The sequence below is a fragment of the Electrophorus electricus genome, chromosome 25 (genome assembly GCF_013358815.1).
Source record: "Electrophorus electricus isolate fEleEle1 chromosome 25, fEleEle1.pri, whole genome shotgun sequence".
In the NCBI taxonomy this organism is placed as follows: Eukaryota; Metazoa; Chordata; class Actinopteri; order Gymnotiformes; family Gymnotidae; genus Electrophorus; species Electrophorus electricus.
In genome coordinates, this window is record NC_049559.1 from 1,510,384 (window position 1) to 1,525,000 (window position 14,617).

General features: G+C 52.5%; 1 protein-coding gene across 1 annotated transcript in view; it reads left to right on the forward strand.

Moving 5' to 3' along the window:
* The first annotated feature begins 773 nt into the window (after positions 1-773).
* Positions 774-14,617, forward strand: part of irs2b (insulin receptor substrate 2b) — a 14,002-nt gene continuing 158 nt past the window's right edge. The window contains 3 exon segments of the mRNA XM_027031874.2: positions 774-2,653; positions 2,656-4,351; positions 11,984-14,617. The exon segment at positions 11,984-14,617 is cut by the window's right edge and continues 158 nt beyond it. Coding sequence (XP_026887675.2) covers positions 1,139-2,653; positions 2,656-4,351; positions 11,984-11,988 — 3,216 coding nt within the window. The 5' untranslated portion in view covers positions 774-1,138 and the 3' untranslated portion in view covers positions 11,989-14,617.

A 14,617-nucleotide genomic window follows, 5' to 3' on the forward strand; every position in this document is an offset into this window, starting at 1 on the left:
CCGGACAACCGCGGCAGGGTGGAGCTCGAGACGGCGCGCGGTGAAAAGACGCGTGATGCGGCGAATCGCATGATGCTCGTTTACAAAGTCCAAAAAACCCAAAACGAACTAGTGAACGAGCACCTTTTCGGCCAAATCCCATCGACCTTGCGTGGTTACGAAACACACGAGGATGCAGGATCACGCTGAGAATGAGATAACGTGTAATTAGCCCCCATCCTAAAGCGCCGAGTCAACGGAGTCACGCGGGGAGTAAGGTGTTGTGATGTAGCCCACGGTTACCGAAATCATTACGCACCACATTACACGCCACAGCCCGGCAGGTGAGCGCTCGCTCTCGATAACAAAGTTTTACGTTGCGGTCTCTCAGGCAGGCGTGGGCACGTCGCAGCTTACAACGGCAAACAGGGTCTCAAATGGCAAAACGCATAAACGCGCTAATAAATCCCACAGGTCTACACCCAAGCGTCCGCGAGCGCTTACATGTCCCCTCGAACGACACGCGACCGTGTGCACCCGCTGCGCTCGGGCGTATAGCAGAGAGCATCGCGGGCATTTGCGGTAAATCTGTCCTCGCTATGGCGCATCTAACAAACGTTATTTTTATAATGGGAACCGCTCCGGGAGCGTGTTCCGCGCGCCACGCACTATTTCGGGACACCTTGGCTCGAACGCGCAGGGGCGGGGCCGCTCACGCGAATGGGCGGGGCTTGTGTTTTCCGTCTGGTGTGTGCGCTTTACTATCATTCAGTCCCTTCCACCAATGAGTCGAATAACCCGATCAGATAGGCGGACTGGCAGCGACGCACCCTCGCATCACTGCGCGTGTGTGTGAGTGTGTGTGTGAGTGTGTGTGTGTGTGTGTGAGTGTGAGTGCGTGTGTGTGTCTTGAGTAGTTTTTTTTTTTTTTTGCTCCTATTTTTTTTGGTAACCATAGCTGGATGTGTAGGACGTCACGTGTTGTTTTGCCTCTTTTACTTCAGTCACTTAGCGATGCGTGTTATTTACTGCCGAACTGCTCTGGACAGCGAACGTGAAGATCCACGCTGAAACCGAACCCACGGGCTCGAGACTGCGTCCGCCGAGGCTTGGCGCTCCAAGTTCCAAGCAAAAAGTGGAGAGTTTTCAGGGCTGCGGCATGGCGAGTCCGCCGTCGGCGGGCCTTAACGCGAATAACAGCGGCGTTAGGAAGTGCGGATACTTAAAGAAACAGAAGCACGGGCACAGGCGGTTTTTCGTGCTGAAGACGCAGGGCGAGGGCTACGCCGCGCGCCTGGAGTACTACGAGAGCGAGAAGAAATGGAAGAACAAGGCGGCTGCCAAGAGGGTCATCGCTCTCGACTCGTGCCTGAACATCCACAAGCGGGCGGACGCCAAACACAAGCACCTTATCGCTCTGTACGCCAGGGACGAATACTTCGCCGTGGCCGCCGACAGCGAGCAGGAGCAGGACGGCTGGTTTCGAGCCCTGACGGGCTTAATGAACGAAGGCAGACGGTTCGACGGCGCGGCGCCCGGTTCCGCGTCATCTCTCGTGGGATTTGACGAAGCGAACTACGGCACGGTAACGCCGGTGAGCGCCGCGTACAAGGAGGTATGGCAGGTTAATCTAAAGTCGAGAGGACTCGGGCAGAGTCGGAATTTGACCGGGGTGTACAGGCTGTGTTTGTCGAGTCGCACGGTGAGCTTCGTGAAACTGAACTCGGAGGTCGCCTCCGTGAGCCTGCAGCTGATGAACATTCGCCGGTGCGGTCATTCGGACAGTTTCTTTTTCATAGAGGTCGGTCGGTCCGCCGCCACGGGACCCGGCGAGCTGTGGATGCAAACGGACGACTCCGTGGTGGCGCAAAACATCCACGAGACGATCCTAGAGGCGATGAAGGCCATGAAAGAGCTTTCCGAGTTCCGGCCACGCAGCAAAAGCCAGTCCTCCGGTACTAACCCCATCTCCGTGCCCACGAGGCGCCACTTGAACAACCTTCCGCCGAGTCAGACGGGACTGGCGCCTCGACGGGCACGGACCGACAGTATGGCAGCGACGTCGCCGGTGACTAAGTTTACCTCCTGTAGAAATCGCACGGCGAGCGAGGGCGACGGAACCATGGCGCGGCCGTTGTCGGTGTCCGGCAGCCCCGTCAGTACCGGAGCGAACCGGACGCATTTGAGCCGGTCCAACACGGTCACCGCGCGCCCTTGCAGAACATTCGAGTCCCCCTCCCTCAAGCATAGTAAGTCTATGTGCATGTCCGTGTGTCAGTCGCCTCCGCCGGCTACTAGCCCTGTCAGTCTGTCCTCCGGTAGCGGCAATGCCTCTAATCTCGACAGTGCTCCCCGCCCCGCCAGCTGCACGGCCTCGGTCGCCGGCTCGCCTAGCGATGCCGGTTTCATCTCCTGTGACGAGTGTGGCTCCAGTCCAGGAGACGTGCGCCACCTGCTAATGGCTACGCGAAGCGTTACACCGGAGTCCTTTACCGAAACACCGCCGTCGCGCGAGGGCAGTGACTTGAACGGCTACATGATCATGGAGAAGCAGAGCGCCGGAAACGTTTTCGTCCACGGCCACGGGAGACGCAGCGCGCGCTTGGCGGAGGACGGCGGAGGGGACGCAGAGAAAGCCTACAGGAAGAGGACGTGTTCGCTTACCATGCCTCTCACCAGAAGAGGGGGCCGTCACGAGTGTCTTCCGCTTCCCTGGACGAGTGCACGCTCATGAGGGCCACTTTCAGGAGCGGAGCTCACTTGGGGCGCGGCTCGCACGCCACTTCGCCAAAAGTCGCGTACCCCGAGGACTACGGCGACGTCGAGATCGGATCCCTGCGCAAAAGCCCCGGCGGCACTCTGGGTGACGACGGCTACATGCCAATGACGCCCGGCGTGGCACCGCTGGCCGGCAAGACAGAAATCTACATGCCCATGAGTACCATGTGTGTGTCAGCCCCGAAGCAGATCATTAACCCCAGGACACACCCCCTGACTGTGGTCAGTGGCTACAGGACCACCCCCCCTAGCAGCTGCTCCCTGGACGACGGCGGCTACATGCGGATGCTGTGCGGTTCCCGGTTTTCCGTGGAGAGTTCGGACGGGAAACTGTCCAACAGCGAGTACCTCAACATGTCCCCTGTAGATCCCTGCATGCCTGCCACACCCCCTGACTACTTCCCCACCACCACCGGGGGCACGGAGCAGACCCCCCCGCTCCGACAGCCCTGTGCGTACGGCACCCTGCCGCGCTGTTGCAAGCTCCGGCAGGGCCCCAAGGACAGCGACCAGTACGTCCTCATGAGCCTGCAGGCTCAGAGGATCACGGAGGAGCTGGTGAAGGCAGCCCCCAAAAGTGCCCCCGCTCCACCCAGGCAGGGCCGGGTGGAAGGTCTGCTCCACAGGGCCCGGACCAGCCGACCTACCCGCCTTCCCCTGGACTCCCTGTGCACCCTGCCCAGCATGAACGAGCACCCCCTCCCTCCGGAGCCCAAGAGCCCCGGCGAGTACATAAACATAGATTTCGGACGCACCAGCCAGAGATACTCCCCACCCTCCTCTGAGAGCCCGGCCTCGTCTCTCGGCTCCTCGGGTGAGCAGAGGAGGTCCCCTCTCTCCGACTACACGAATGTCAACACCAGCACCGAGTCGCCCAAGGTCGGAGACGTCGCCCCGTTCGGCCCGCTCCGCGCCATGCCAGGGCTTTCGGCCCGCGACGCCCGGCCGGAGGAGCATTGCCACCTCGCCACGCAGGTGCCACCCGTGCGGCAGGCTGGCGCGGCTAACGAGGATTACACCGAGATGACGTTCGCCGGGTCCGGCTCCCCTCCCCCGCCCACCGAATCTCAGCCCACCCGAGCCGTGCGCAAACCACCAGCCCGACGTCCTGCGTGCGAGGCCAATGCAGCCGGCCCGGCTGGGGCAGCTCCCCTCGAGTCCTTCCTGCTGGCGGGCGGCGCCGCGCCCCCGGTGGACCCGGACCGAGGCGCCAAGGTGATCCGCGCAGACCCGCAGGGACGCAGACGGCACAGCTCCGAGACGTTCTCCTCCACCACCACGGTCACGCCCGTTTTCCCGTCCTTCGCCCGCGACGCCAGGCACGGCTCGGCCTCCGTGGAAAATGTGTCCGCGCTGGCGAGGAAGGGCGAGGGCTCCGAGGAGCAATGCGGGAGCCCCATGTGCAGGGAGACGTCGGCGGGCTTCCAGAACGGACTCGACTGCATCGCCCTGAGCCTGATGGATGAGAGACGGGCCAGCTGTGATGCTCTTATCAGGTTCAGAGCGACCAGACACTGTAAGGGGGGCATCAGCGTGGTGCATGCTGGTCCGTATGCCGGCCTGGGGTTCAAGGACACGGCGACAGCGGTAAAAGGTGAGCTCTAAACCTGTTCTAAATGTCGCAGGTTTATGTTTCTAGCTCCTGCTTATTGCGGTTATAAACGGATGTTATTACAGTTAAAGGTGTTGTTACAGAAAAAAAGAGGAAGCACGCAGTATGCCGTGGGAATTATGCGCATAAATGACTAGAAGGGGACACCGTCTCGTTTGCCTTTAGGGACTCGCTGTTTCTGAAACGCGGTAGCTAACAGCAGGCTCCTGTCACTCAGTCGCGCTGAATTTTTTTTGAACCGCCTGTCGTTGTGATTCGTAAAACCTTGACGGCGTTGAGGTTGGTGTCTCTCTCCAGTGTTTCCCGGAGCCTTTATGTTGCCATTTTTGAACCGAAACGCCCATCCTAACACACGCGAGTGTGTCGCGGCTTAGCTGCGCGTCCTTGCATGAGCCGTCCTCGTGTTGGAGAATAAAATGTTTAGAGCGGGTAGTAAGAGATTGTATTATTATTATTGTTATATGCTTTTGCTTCCTCTTTCATACAGTTTAGCAAGTAGTGGTCACACTTCACACTTACGCACCGGTTTGGGCAGATCTCCAGAGCACGTGGCATTTAGGTTGGGGTTTACTGATTTAATGGTTCGGCGCTCTTTTTAAACTGTGGGAATTGTCGACTGCGCTTTGCGTGTCCGGGGCTCTATAGGGAAAATGGGCCGTGTTCATACACCTGCGAGCTGCAGCTTGGGTAGCGGTTACGTGTCGGTGACTTCAGACTTCGTGCCACATCGCGCGAATGTCGCTTACACAGGTGTCGTGTGTCGCGCGGGTGTGTGTGTGTGCGTGCGCGTGGGCACAAACCACATAAGCGCCGTGCATGTACCTTGTTAAATGACATCTGCTGCGGTTACTTTTAAAACACTACTAATATTGCTCAGCATAAGCTGAGCCTAGTCTGTGCCGCGCGTGCGCGCATTCCGTGTCGCGCACGCGTGCATCCCCCCCCCTCCCCACAACCCCCCCGCAGAGAAACAAACGAGGCTGTTGTCCGTCAGTTGGCAGGTACTGGGTTGCAGGGCAGGACCGCGGTCTGTCCACAGAGGCCACTTGCAGATCTGAATGCCTGCTTGTTGTCTGGACTGGACGGCTTTCTTCCTCGTGGTGGCGAAACTCTCCGCGTCACGCGGCACATTTCAGTTGTGCAAATGCACAAAACAGTTTTATGTTTATATGTGTGGCATATAAACACTCCGTCAGAGCCAAACAGCGCGATGTTTACATAGCACACCTGAGTTAAATCTGAGGATTTATGACCTCACAAATATCTGAGTTTGTGTGTATGTGTTAGGGGTGTGTCTACATGGGGTCTACCCCAGGTTCTGGCAAGTTCTGATACTCTTAATACAACCATGACAAACACTCTAGGATTGGGATACAATTAGGAGCACACACATGGAGTTGCAGAAAAGAGCTACTGATGAGTGAGCCGTTAAAGAGGCAGTCACTCTCATCTAAACCGCACACACACACACACACACACACACACACGCACACGCACACGCACACACACACACACACACACACACACACACACACACACAATAGCCCTCGTGTGATCCATCAAAGGCTCAGGCAGGGCTGATGTCCTGTGTGCATATGTGCATGTGTGCATATATGTGTGTGTGTGTGTGTGTGTGTGTGTGCGTGTGCGCATGTGTCTGTTGCTCTTCTCTCAGCCTGTGTGTGTGTGTGTGTGTGTGTGTGTGTGTGTGTCTGCTATTGATGGTGTGTTTCTGCTAGTGCAGGTGTATCACTGTTTATGTCAGAGAAGTGGGCCGAACAGAAAGAATCTCTGGAACATCAGGCTAAGACCACAGAAACAAACAAACACACAAACAAACAACAAACAAACCAACTAACCAAATAGACAAAAAATGCAAAAAAGCCTCCCAGCTAAAAAAAAACAAAAACAAAAAAAACCGCACTCACGTGTATACTAATGCTTATTCAGCAGCCCCTGTGATTGGTCAGAGGTCTGTGATTGGTCAGAGGTCTGTGATTGGTCAGAGGCCTGTGATTGGTCGCAGCTCTGTGATTGGTCAGAGGTCTGTGATTGGTCGCAGCTCTGTGATTGGTCAGAGGTCTGTGATTGGTCGGGAACAGCATTACATGAAAAACAAAAGCTCAGCCGGAGTGAAAGAACACAGTGCTGTTATTTATCCAGAAAAGCCTGATAGGGCACAGCAGTGGGGCTAGGCTAATCAGGACCACTGACTAGAGATGAGACACACGCACACAGACAGAAGGAGAGCGCGGTCATAAACACACATGCTGACTCCATCAGTTTTATATCAACTTTGAAGGGACGTTTCAATAAGCCTCCTCTCACACACAAACAGGAGACGTCACTCAGAATTATTTAACAAGTTTATGAGCAGTGGTGTCATTATATTTATGAGTTGATTGTTGGTCTGTCTGTCTCGCTCTCTCTCTCTCTCTCAATCACTCACACAGAGGAAATGGCTTATACCTCCGATGGCTGTCCTCTGACCTCACCCTGGGTGTACAGAGAGCTAAAGATTAGCGCTATGCCGTAAGCTCTCTGATTGATTCGTCTATTTTTGCATCCACCACCCCAGTCACCTTTCTTTCATCTGTACAGTGGAGCACGTATTAGACTGCTCGACGTTATAATGTTAATGAGAGCTCTACACTCTGATTAGACGCTGCGTAACGGGCTGTGTTGGGGTTTGGGGCCTGCGAATGCTCAGGAGAGAGAGGAGTGTGTTATTAAAAACGCAGAGCCACGTGTGGCCGAGCGGCTCCTGCGTGAGAATAGTGGGTGCACGTGTGCGGGCCGGGCTAGGGTTGTGCACCTGTCAGTCCAAGCAGTGCTTGGTGGTTATCAGAACCATCATGGGCCCTGACAATACACTAATGACTACAGGCCATCTGCTGTGTTGTACATAGAGAGAGAGAGAGAGAGAGAGGGAGAGAGAGAGAGGGAGGGGGGGAGAGAGAGAGAGAGAGAGAGAGAGAGAGAGAGAGAGAGAGAGAGAGAGAGAGAGTGTCTTTACATTTTAAAGAAATGTTGCAGATTTTCCCACACACACACTTTCATCTTTCACTCTGTATAGTTGCGGAGATTTTAATTTACTCTGTAATCTCAGTTTACCCGGTCTCCCCACCCCAAGCCTGCCCTTTAACCTCCACCCCTAAACTTCCTGCCGCCTCTCTGCCAGCTGGTAGCTGTTGTGGCGCTCAGCATGTGGTCACGCTGCCCATGTTCGTCGCGTTATGGAGGAGCCAAAGCAGGCACAGGTTCGTCTAAAACGCCCATGTAGCAGCCCCGTAAAACGGATTACAGATTACGCACTGCTGAGCTGCTCTGTGCGCTCTCTGAGCAGAGGAGTGTACAGTAACACACACACACACACACACACACACACCTGCGTGGTGGGAGTTACTGTAGTTCTCCAGATGTATGCGTCAGTAGATTTCTAGTAGACATTCCAAAACCTCTCCCACCCAGTCCAGAGTGGGAGTCTGTTTTTCTCACTTTCTCAGTCTAACTTAGCATGTTGGTCTCTCTCTTTTTAACGAGTTTTACTGGTTTCATGTCTCAGAATACCTGCTGCATGTCTCACAGTGTCTACAGAGGTGTCTGTCTCTGCACAGATGCTACTAATTCTGCTAAGGGTTCTCTCTCTCTCTCTCTCTCTCTCTCTCTCTCTCTCTCTCTCTCTCTCTCACTCTCTCTCTCACTTTCTCTTGTGTGATGATGGGCAGTGGTACTGTTGGATTACAAGTATGGGAAGGAGATTTATTCCACCATGTACGTGTGTGTGTGAGAGTCTGTGTGTCTGGGTGTGTGTGTGTGTGTGTGTGAACTGCCACTTGCAGTGGTGTCTGAACAGCACAAGCCAGCATCAGGATGAGGGTTTGTCGACGCGTGTCATGCACCGTTCTCCAGCACGTGACTCGGTTCTGATTAGCTGACCTCAGTAGCCGTGCCTACGTCTGTACCCTAATGGCGCTGTCAGGGCGATGAGCACTGATGAGCTGGCTGGACCGCTGGGTAGACATGCATGCACTGTGGGTCCATTCCCACAATGCACCTGAGCTCTACGCCTCTCACTTCGTTCTGCATTAGTGCACATTACTGTAGATCACATCTCTATGTTAGAAGGTTAGAAACCTAACCTTTGACCTTTCAGAGAGCTGCCGGTGTCGCTCGGTGCAGTTCCTCTGGACTGAGGGCTCTGATATGTTCCTGCTGTCTGACACTTTGTTTCCTCTAAATTGTCTATTACAACAACCCATCATTCTTGTGTACGTTGTCTCGCCTGTAGCTGGTGCGTGTGTGTGTGTGTACGTGAATGCAAGCGGTCATATGTTTTCCTTGTTTGCGGGAAGCCAGGTACACAGAGAGCACACTACCAGCCTACCTCTGCTCCATGGGGTGGAGGGTCTGGCTCTAAGGTGGTGTTTTGCTCCTTTTGGCCACATGAAGTGGCCACTGTACACTGCCTCTTTAGCCCCTCCCTCTGGGGGCGGGGGAACTAGTGTGGCTAAGATAAATAAATGAGTAACACTAGCACATGTTTGCAGTGCCCCGTAACTGACTCTCAGCTCTCAGACTGCTGTATATGTGTAACTCTGTCTGTCTCTCTGTGTGTGTGTGTGTGTGTGTGTGTGTGTGTGTGTGTGTGTGTGTGCACGCTCACACATATGTATGCCAGTACGCGCATGTGTGTACGTGAGCATGTGTGTGTTTGGACTGGACCCAAATATTATACCACTTGGATATTCATTTGTTTGGTATGTATTCGGTTTTTAATTTTGGTAAGAATTTTTTGGGCTAGCATCGAAACCCACACTAACGACGCGCCTATTTCGTTCATTTATTATTTCATTTGTGTCGTTCGTTTTTGTTTATGTAAATACCATCGTGTAAATACCAAGGCTAATATATCTGACGGGATGCCGAATGTTTCCCGAGTGGCGCAGCATGCGTGATCACTGTAGGGGTCAAATGCACAGGACACACGCGCTGTTTCTGTGCACGCAACGTTTGCACTCGTATTCTGCTTTTGCGTGGCATCGTCAATGTCGCAGCGTCAATAGTTCCGCTGGCCGGGGGGGGGGGGTGGTCTTGACGTACGTTGGTCCTGGGGACGAGGCGCAGACAGCCTGAGATGACACTGAGCTGTTTGAGGCTACCACCTGAAGTGTTTATACACGTCAATCTGGAGTTTTGCCCTGCAGGTGGTCATATAGCGTGGGGCTGTCAGTGTGTGGCCTGGGCCTCTCTCCTTCCAGTACGTTCCGCTGAGTGCGGAAGTGCCCCCGGAACACGTCACTTTCGCCTCAGTGCGGCTTTTTCCGCCTCTCTGGAGCGGAACGGGGAATCTCCGGAATTACTGGGCTTCCTATGGCTTAATTAGCTCTGTGAAATTCAAACTGCCCTCCTGACCTCATCCCTGACACCCCCGCACCACACACACACACACACACACACACACACACAGAAGAGACAGGCCACCAGCACTCATATGACTTGTTCCGTGACGTCAAGGCCGTGTGCGTTTCTGCACACGTAAGCGCGCGTGCGCATGTGTGGGGGGACTCACGGCTATTTATGACAGAGACTAAATGGACCGCATGACCCCCTGTGGTCCCGATGGTTATTGGCGTGCCCCTAAAAGGACGTCATGCTCACGGCGGGCCGATTTGGGTCGGCTCGTGTTTCACAGCCCTTAGTCACGCGCTAAGATTCCTCGCTGGCGCTTTGTTTGATCTTTGTCCCCGTGTCTGTCTGCAGCCGTACCGCTCACCGTCCTGCGTGTGAAATTTAATAAGAGCAGTTTGGGCTTGTTGTGAATGGCCCAGGCTCAGGAAGGAGCCTCTCTCTGGCTTGGTTGGGGCTCTGTGATTGGTTGGGGGCGCTATGATTGGTTGGGGCTCTGTGATTGGTTGGGGCGCTGTGATTGGTTGGGGCGCTATGATTGGTTGGGGCTCTGTGATTGGTTGGGGCTCTGTGACTGGTTGGGGCTCTGTGATTGGTTGGGGCTCTGTGATTGGTTTGGGCGCTGTGACTGGTTGGGGCGCTGTGATTGGTTGGGGCTCTGTGATTGGTTGGGGCGCTGTTCCTCAGAGGGACAAGGGGAGAAACCCCTCCCCCGTCTCCATATTCTCTCGTTCAAACACATCGGGGCGCCCCCCGGTCTCCCACTCAGAAAACGGGATTATGGAACGAGGGGTGAAAGGTGGGGCCACTTCCTTCGGCTCAACCCCCTCTGTGTGTGTGTGTGTGTGTGTGTGTGTGTGTGTGTGTGTGTGTGTGTGTGTGTGTGCGCGCGCACTGTGACTGTGGTTGGCCACATGGACACGGGCACTGAATGGCAGGACTGTGAATTGTGAGTCCAGCTCTGTGAAAACGGCTCTTGTTCTAGATGAAAAAGCTCTGTGTGTGTGTGTGTGTGTGTGTGTGTGTGTGTGTGTGTGGTCATGGAGAAGAGGCCTGTGAAGGGAGCAGATACTTCCGGAGCGCATGAGGTCCTCATGCAAATTAAATCTCACAAACAAGTCTACACACACACACACACACACAGAAAAACACAGTTGCATGTACTTTCTATGAAACGCATCGTGTGGATTTTTTGAGCAGTGTCATAATGAATTCCTTCTTGCCTTGTGTCGGAAGTGATGATGTAGGGACCATTTTCGGTTCCATGGGCGTGTCACTGTGTTGAGAACGAGGGAATTTGCCCTGTCCCGGCGCCAGGGAACGTGGGAAGGCGCTCGCCATCAGCTGCGTAACACTAAAACGCCAGTGTGTACCTCCTCCCAGAGCACCTGCTAGCTCCGTTAATCCGAGTGAGGGAGCACACAGTCCTTACTTGGTAAAACAGTCTGTGTGTGTGTGTGTGTGTGTGTGTGTGTGTGTGTGTGTGTGTGTGTGTGTGTGTGTGTGTGTGTGTGTGAGTGTGTGTGTGTGTGTGAGTGTGTGTGTGTGAGTGTGTGTGTGAGAGTGTGTGTGTGAGTGTGTGTGTGTGTGTGTAAGTGTGTGTGTGAGTGTGTGTGTGTGTGTGTGTGTGTGTGTGAGTGTCTGTGTGTGTGAGTGTGTGTGTGTGTGTGTGTGTGAGTGTGTGTGAGTGTGTGTGTGAGTGTGTGTGTGTGAGTGTGTGTGTGTGTGTGTGTGTGTGAGTGTGTGTGTGTGTGTGTGTGTGAGTGTGTGTGAGTGTGTGTGTGTGTGTGAGTGTGTGTGTGTGTGTGTGAGTGTGTGTGAGTGTGTGTGTGTGTGTGTGTGTGTTGGGGACAGGGGAGGAGAGATACCCATTTCTTCAGTGTAAATCACAGAGAGAGAGAGAAACTCGGTGTCTGCGCTGACAGAGTCCAATGTGCTGCTAATTAGAAAAGATGCCGGTGAGCATAAACTGTCTGTAAAAGGCACCGGTGTGATGAAGATGAAGGGGGGAACTAGGCCTTCCTCATGCCCTGGCTATTAAATCAGTATTGCCCTCAGAGGGGAATACGCTGTTTTATGGGCTGCTGTCCGGCTGTGGTTTCTGGCCCAAGCAAGGGAGGTGCGTCTGCATCTGTGTCTGCGTCTGCTTTACGGTCATCACACTCATCTGCTTTCTCTCTTTCTCTCTTGTCTGTTTTGTTCCAGACTAAACAGAGCCAGACTCGTCTTCGGCGTCCCCTTCTCTGCGACCAAGGAAGGGGTGTGTGTAAGTGTGTGTGTGTGTGTGTGTACGCGTATGAGAGGAGGTGTTCGTGGTCGTACCGACAGATGCACTGTCGTGCTGCTGCTTCAGCCATCCCCATGATCTTTGACCCCCTGAACATGCGTGAATGGCCGTCGTCATGGAGACGTGGACACTTGACCTTCGTGCCCCGGCACCGCCGATGAGGAATCATCTCTGCTACTCTGAGAAAGACTGCAACTGCTACTCCAAAGCCCTGCCCCATGGGAGGGGCTAGTTCTTCATGTCCTTTTATGATTCGCTGGTTTTGTTAAGTGTTCTGGCCAGTGATCCTCACCTTCAAAACCTGTGAACCAAACCTGGAATGTAACATTTGTTACACACACACACACACACACACACACACGCACGCACGCACAGAGCCATGCACAGTTGTTGCACGACACGTATTTATTTATTTATATGTGTGCATTAACACACGTGTTTCGCGCGTGCATGCGTACGTGCATGCGAGTGCACGTTTGTGTGTTTGTGTGTGCGTGGACTGTATCAAGCTGGCATTTCATAAATACTAACAACCATCTGAAAGAACCTGTCGCTTGAAAAGAAAAAAAAAACCCTACCTCAGATGAAGCCAGTTTTTGACTTACGCAAACAAAAATGATATATATTGAAAAACTATTTATTTTCAGTACTGAATGTTTTCATAAAATGCCAATCCAAGGCCTTATTGACTGTACTGTCAGACAGTGTTTTCTTTGAGGACATTCGCTAATCCACACACATGTTCGCAGTGGATCAGAGATAAAGTGCGTATCATGGAAACAGAATGTCCCCAGGTTTTGTCTCATCACGAACTTGCTCCGTGATCAAAGATTTCTTATATTATTACTGTTATTATTCTTTTAAGTGTTACGCAGATATTTAAAGGACTTTAATATAATTCTATTTATGAGAGCTGGTGAATGCAGCATCACACACGGGCACATATGCAAAACAGCCTTTCCAGAGATGGACACAGATTCGTTCGGCACGAGGCCAGCCAGACAGGTAGACAGACGGTACATGCGATATTCCTGATCACGATGCACACGATGTCAGACCCTCAGAGAGCCTCCACTGACTCGCTCACCACTATTATCCTCGCAAAAACGATAACAACTCAGCCTTTTCCAATGCCTTAGCACCGGGACTGTCGGCTCGATGTTTTACTCAGCACCTGCTCCACCGATGAGCCTCCAGCGGGATCTGATTGGCTCAGAGGCCAGTTTCAGTACTGTGTCAGTGTCAGTCAGTAGTGTCAGACAAGGCCAGTGTCAGTACTGTGTCAGTGTCAGTAGTGTCAGGCAGGCCCAGTGTCAGTACTATATCAGTGTCAGTCAGTAGTGCCAGACAGGACCAGTGTCAGTACCAGCGTCAGTGTCAGTAGTTTCAGACAGGGCCAGTGTCAGAACTGTGTCAGTGTCCGTCAGTATTGTCAGACAGGACCAGTGTCAGAACTGTGTCAGTGTCCGTCAGTATTGTCAGGCAGGCCCAGTGTCAGTACTGTGTCAGTGTCAGTCAGTATTGTCAGACAGGGCCAGTGTCAGTACTGTGTCAGTGTCAGTCAGTATTGTCAGACAGGGCCAGTGTCAGTACTGTGTCAGTCAGTAGTGTCAGGCAGGCCCAGTGTCAGTACTGCGTCAGTGTCAGTCAGTAGTGTCACACAGGCCCAGTGTCAGTACTGCGTCAGTGTCAGTCAGTAGTGTCACACAGGCCCAGTGTCAGTACTGCGTCAGTGTCCGTCAGTAGTGTCAGACAGGACAAACTCCTTTGATTGTAACACAGGACACGTTTGAATGTAGGGTATTCCGGAGCTCCCCCACGCACGAGCAAAGTACGGACAAAGCAGAATGAAACAAACGCAGTCTAATTTAAGACTGACATCAAAACCAGTCAAAACAAACAAGCAAAATGAAACAAATTCACATTTTCTTAAAGTATATGAATACATTTGCCTAAAAATGTGTACATAGCGTGTTTGTGTTTGTGTGTGTGTGTGTGTGTGTGTGTGTATACACACAAGTATGATAATGCAACTGACATACAGTTGTTTTTAAGTTAAAGATAAATTGAAATGTATGTTTTTGTACATAACAGTATATGTTTGAATGGATTTCCCCAAACAATTCTAGCACTAATGAAGGTACTTTTCCCAAACCCTGATGTTTGGCCTGAGTTTTTCTTTTCTTATTCAATGGGCAGGTTTGTAAAGGTACACAAACTACAATAAACGCCACTAAGGAAATATTTTATAATGCTGTAACATTTAAAATAAAAGAGTACAGAAAATCTAATTGAATAATACTTGATATTATGAGAGAAAATCTAGGTACAATTCACAAATGGCATATGCAATATTTACATTTTTAAAGATTAGTTTACATAACGAAACCAAATGTATAAATACTGTGTTCATAATGTTTGTTAAACCCTAAAAGGACTTTTGCTGTACAGGTTTGGTTTGCTATGGGGTCTTAGCAGTGATGTCAGCAGTGTTCTGTCCTTTTTCAGTATGGAGAAGATGACTATTTCAAGGGTTTGCATTTTATTTAAAA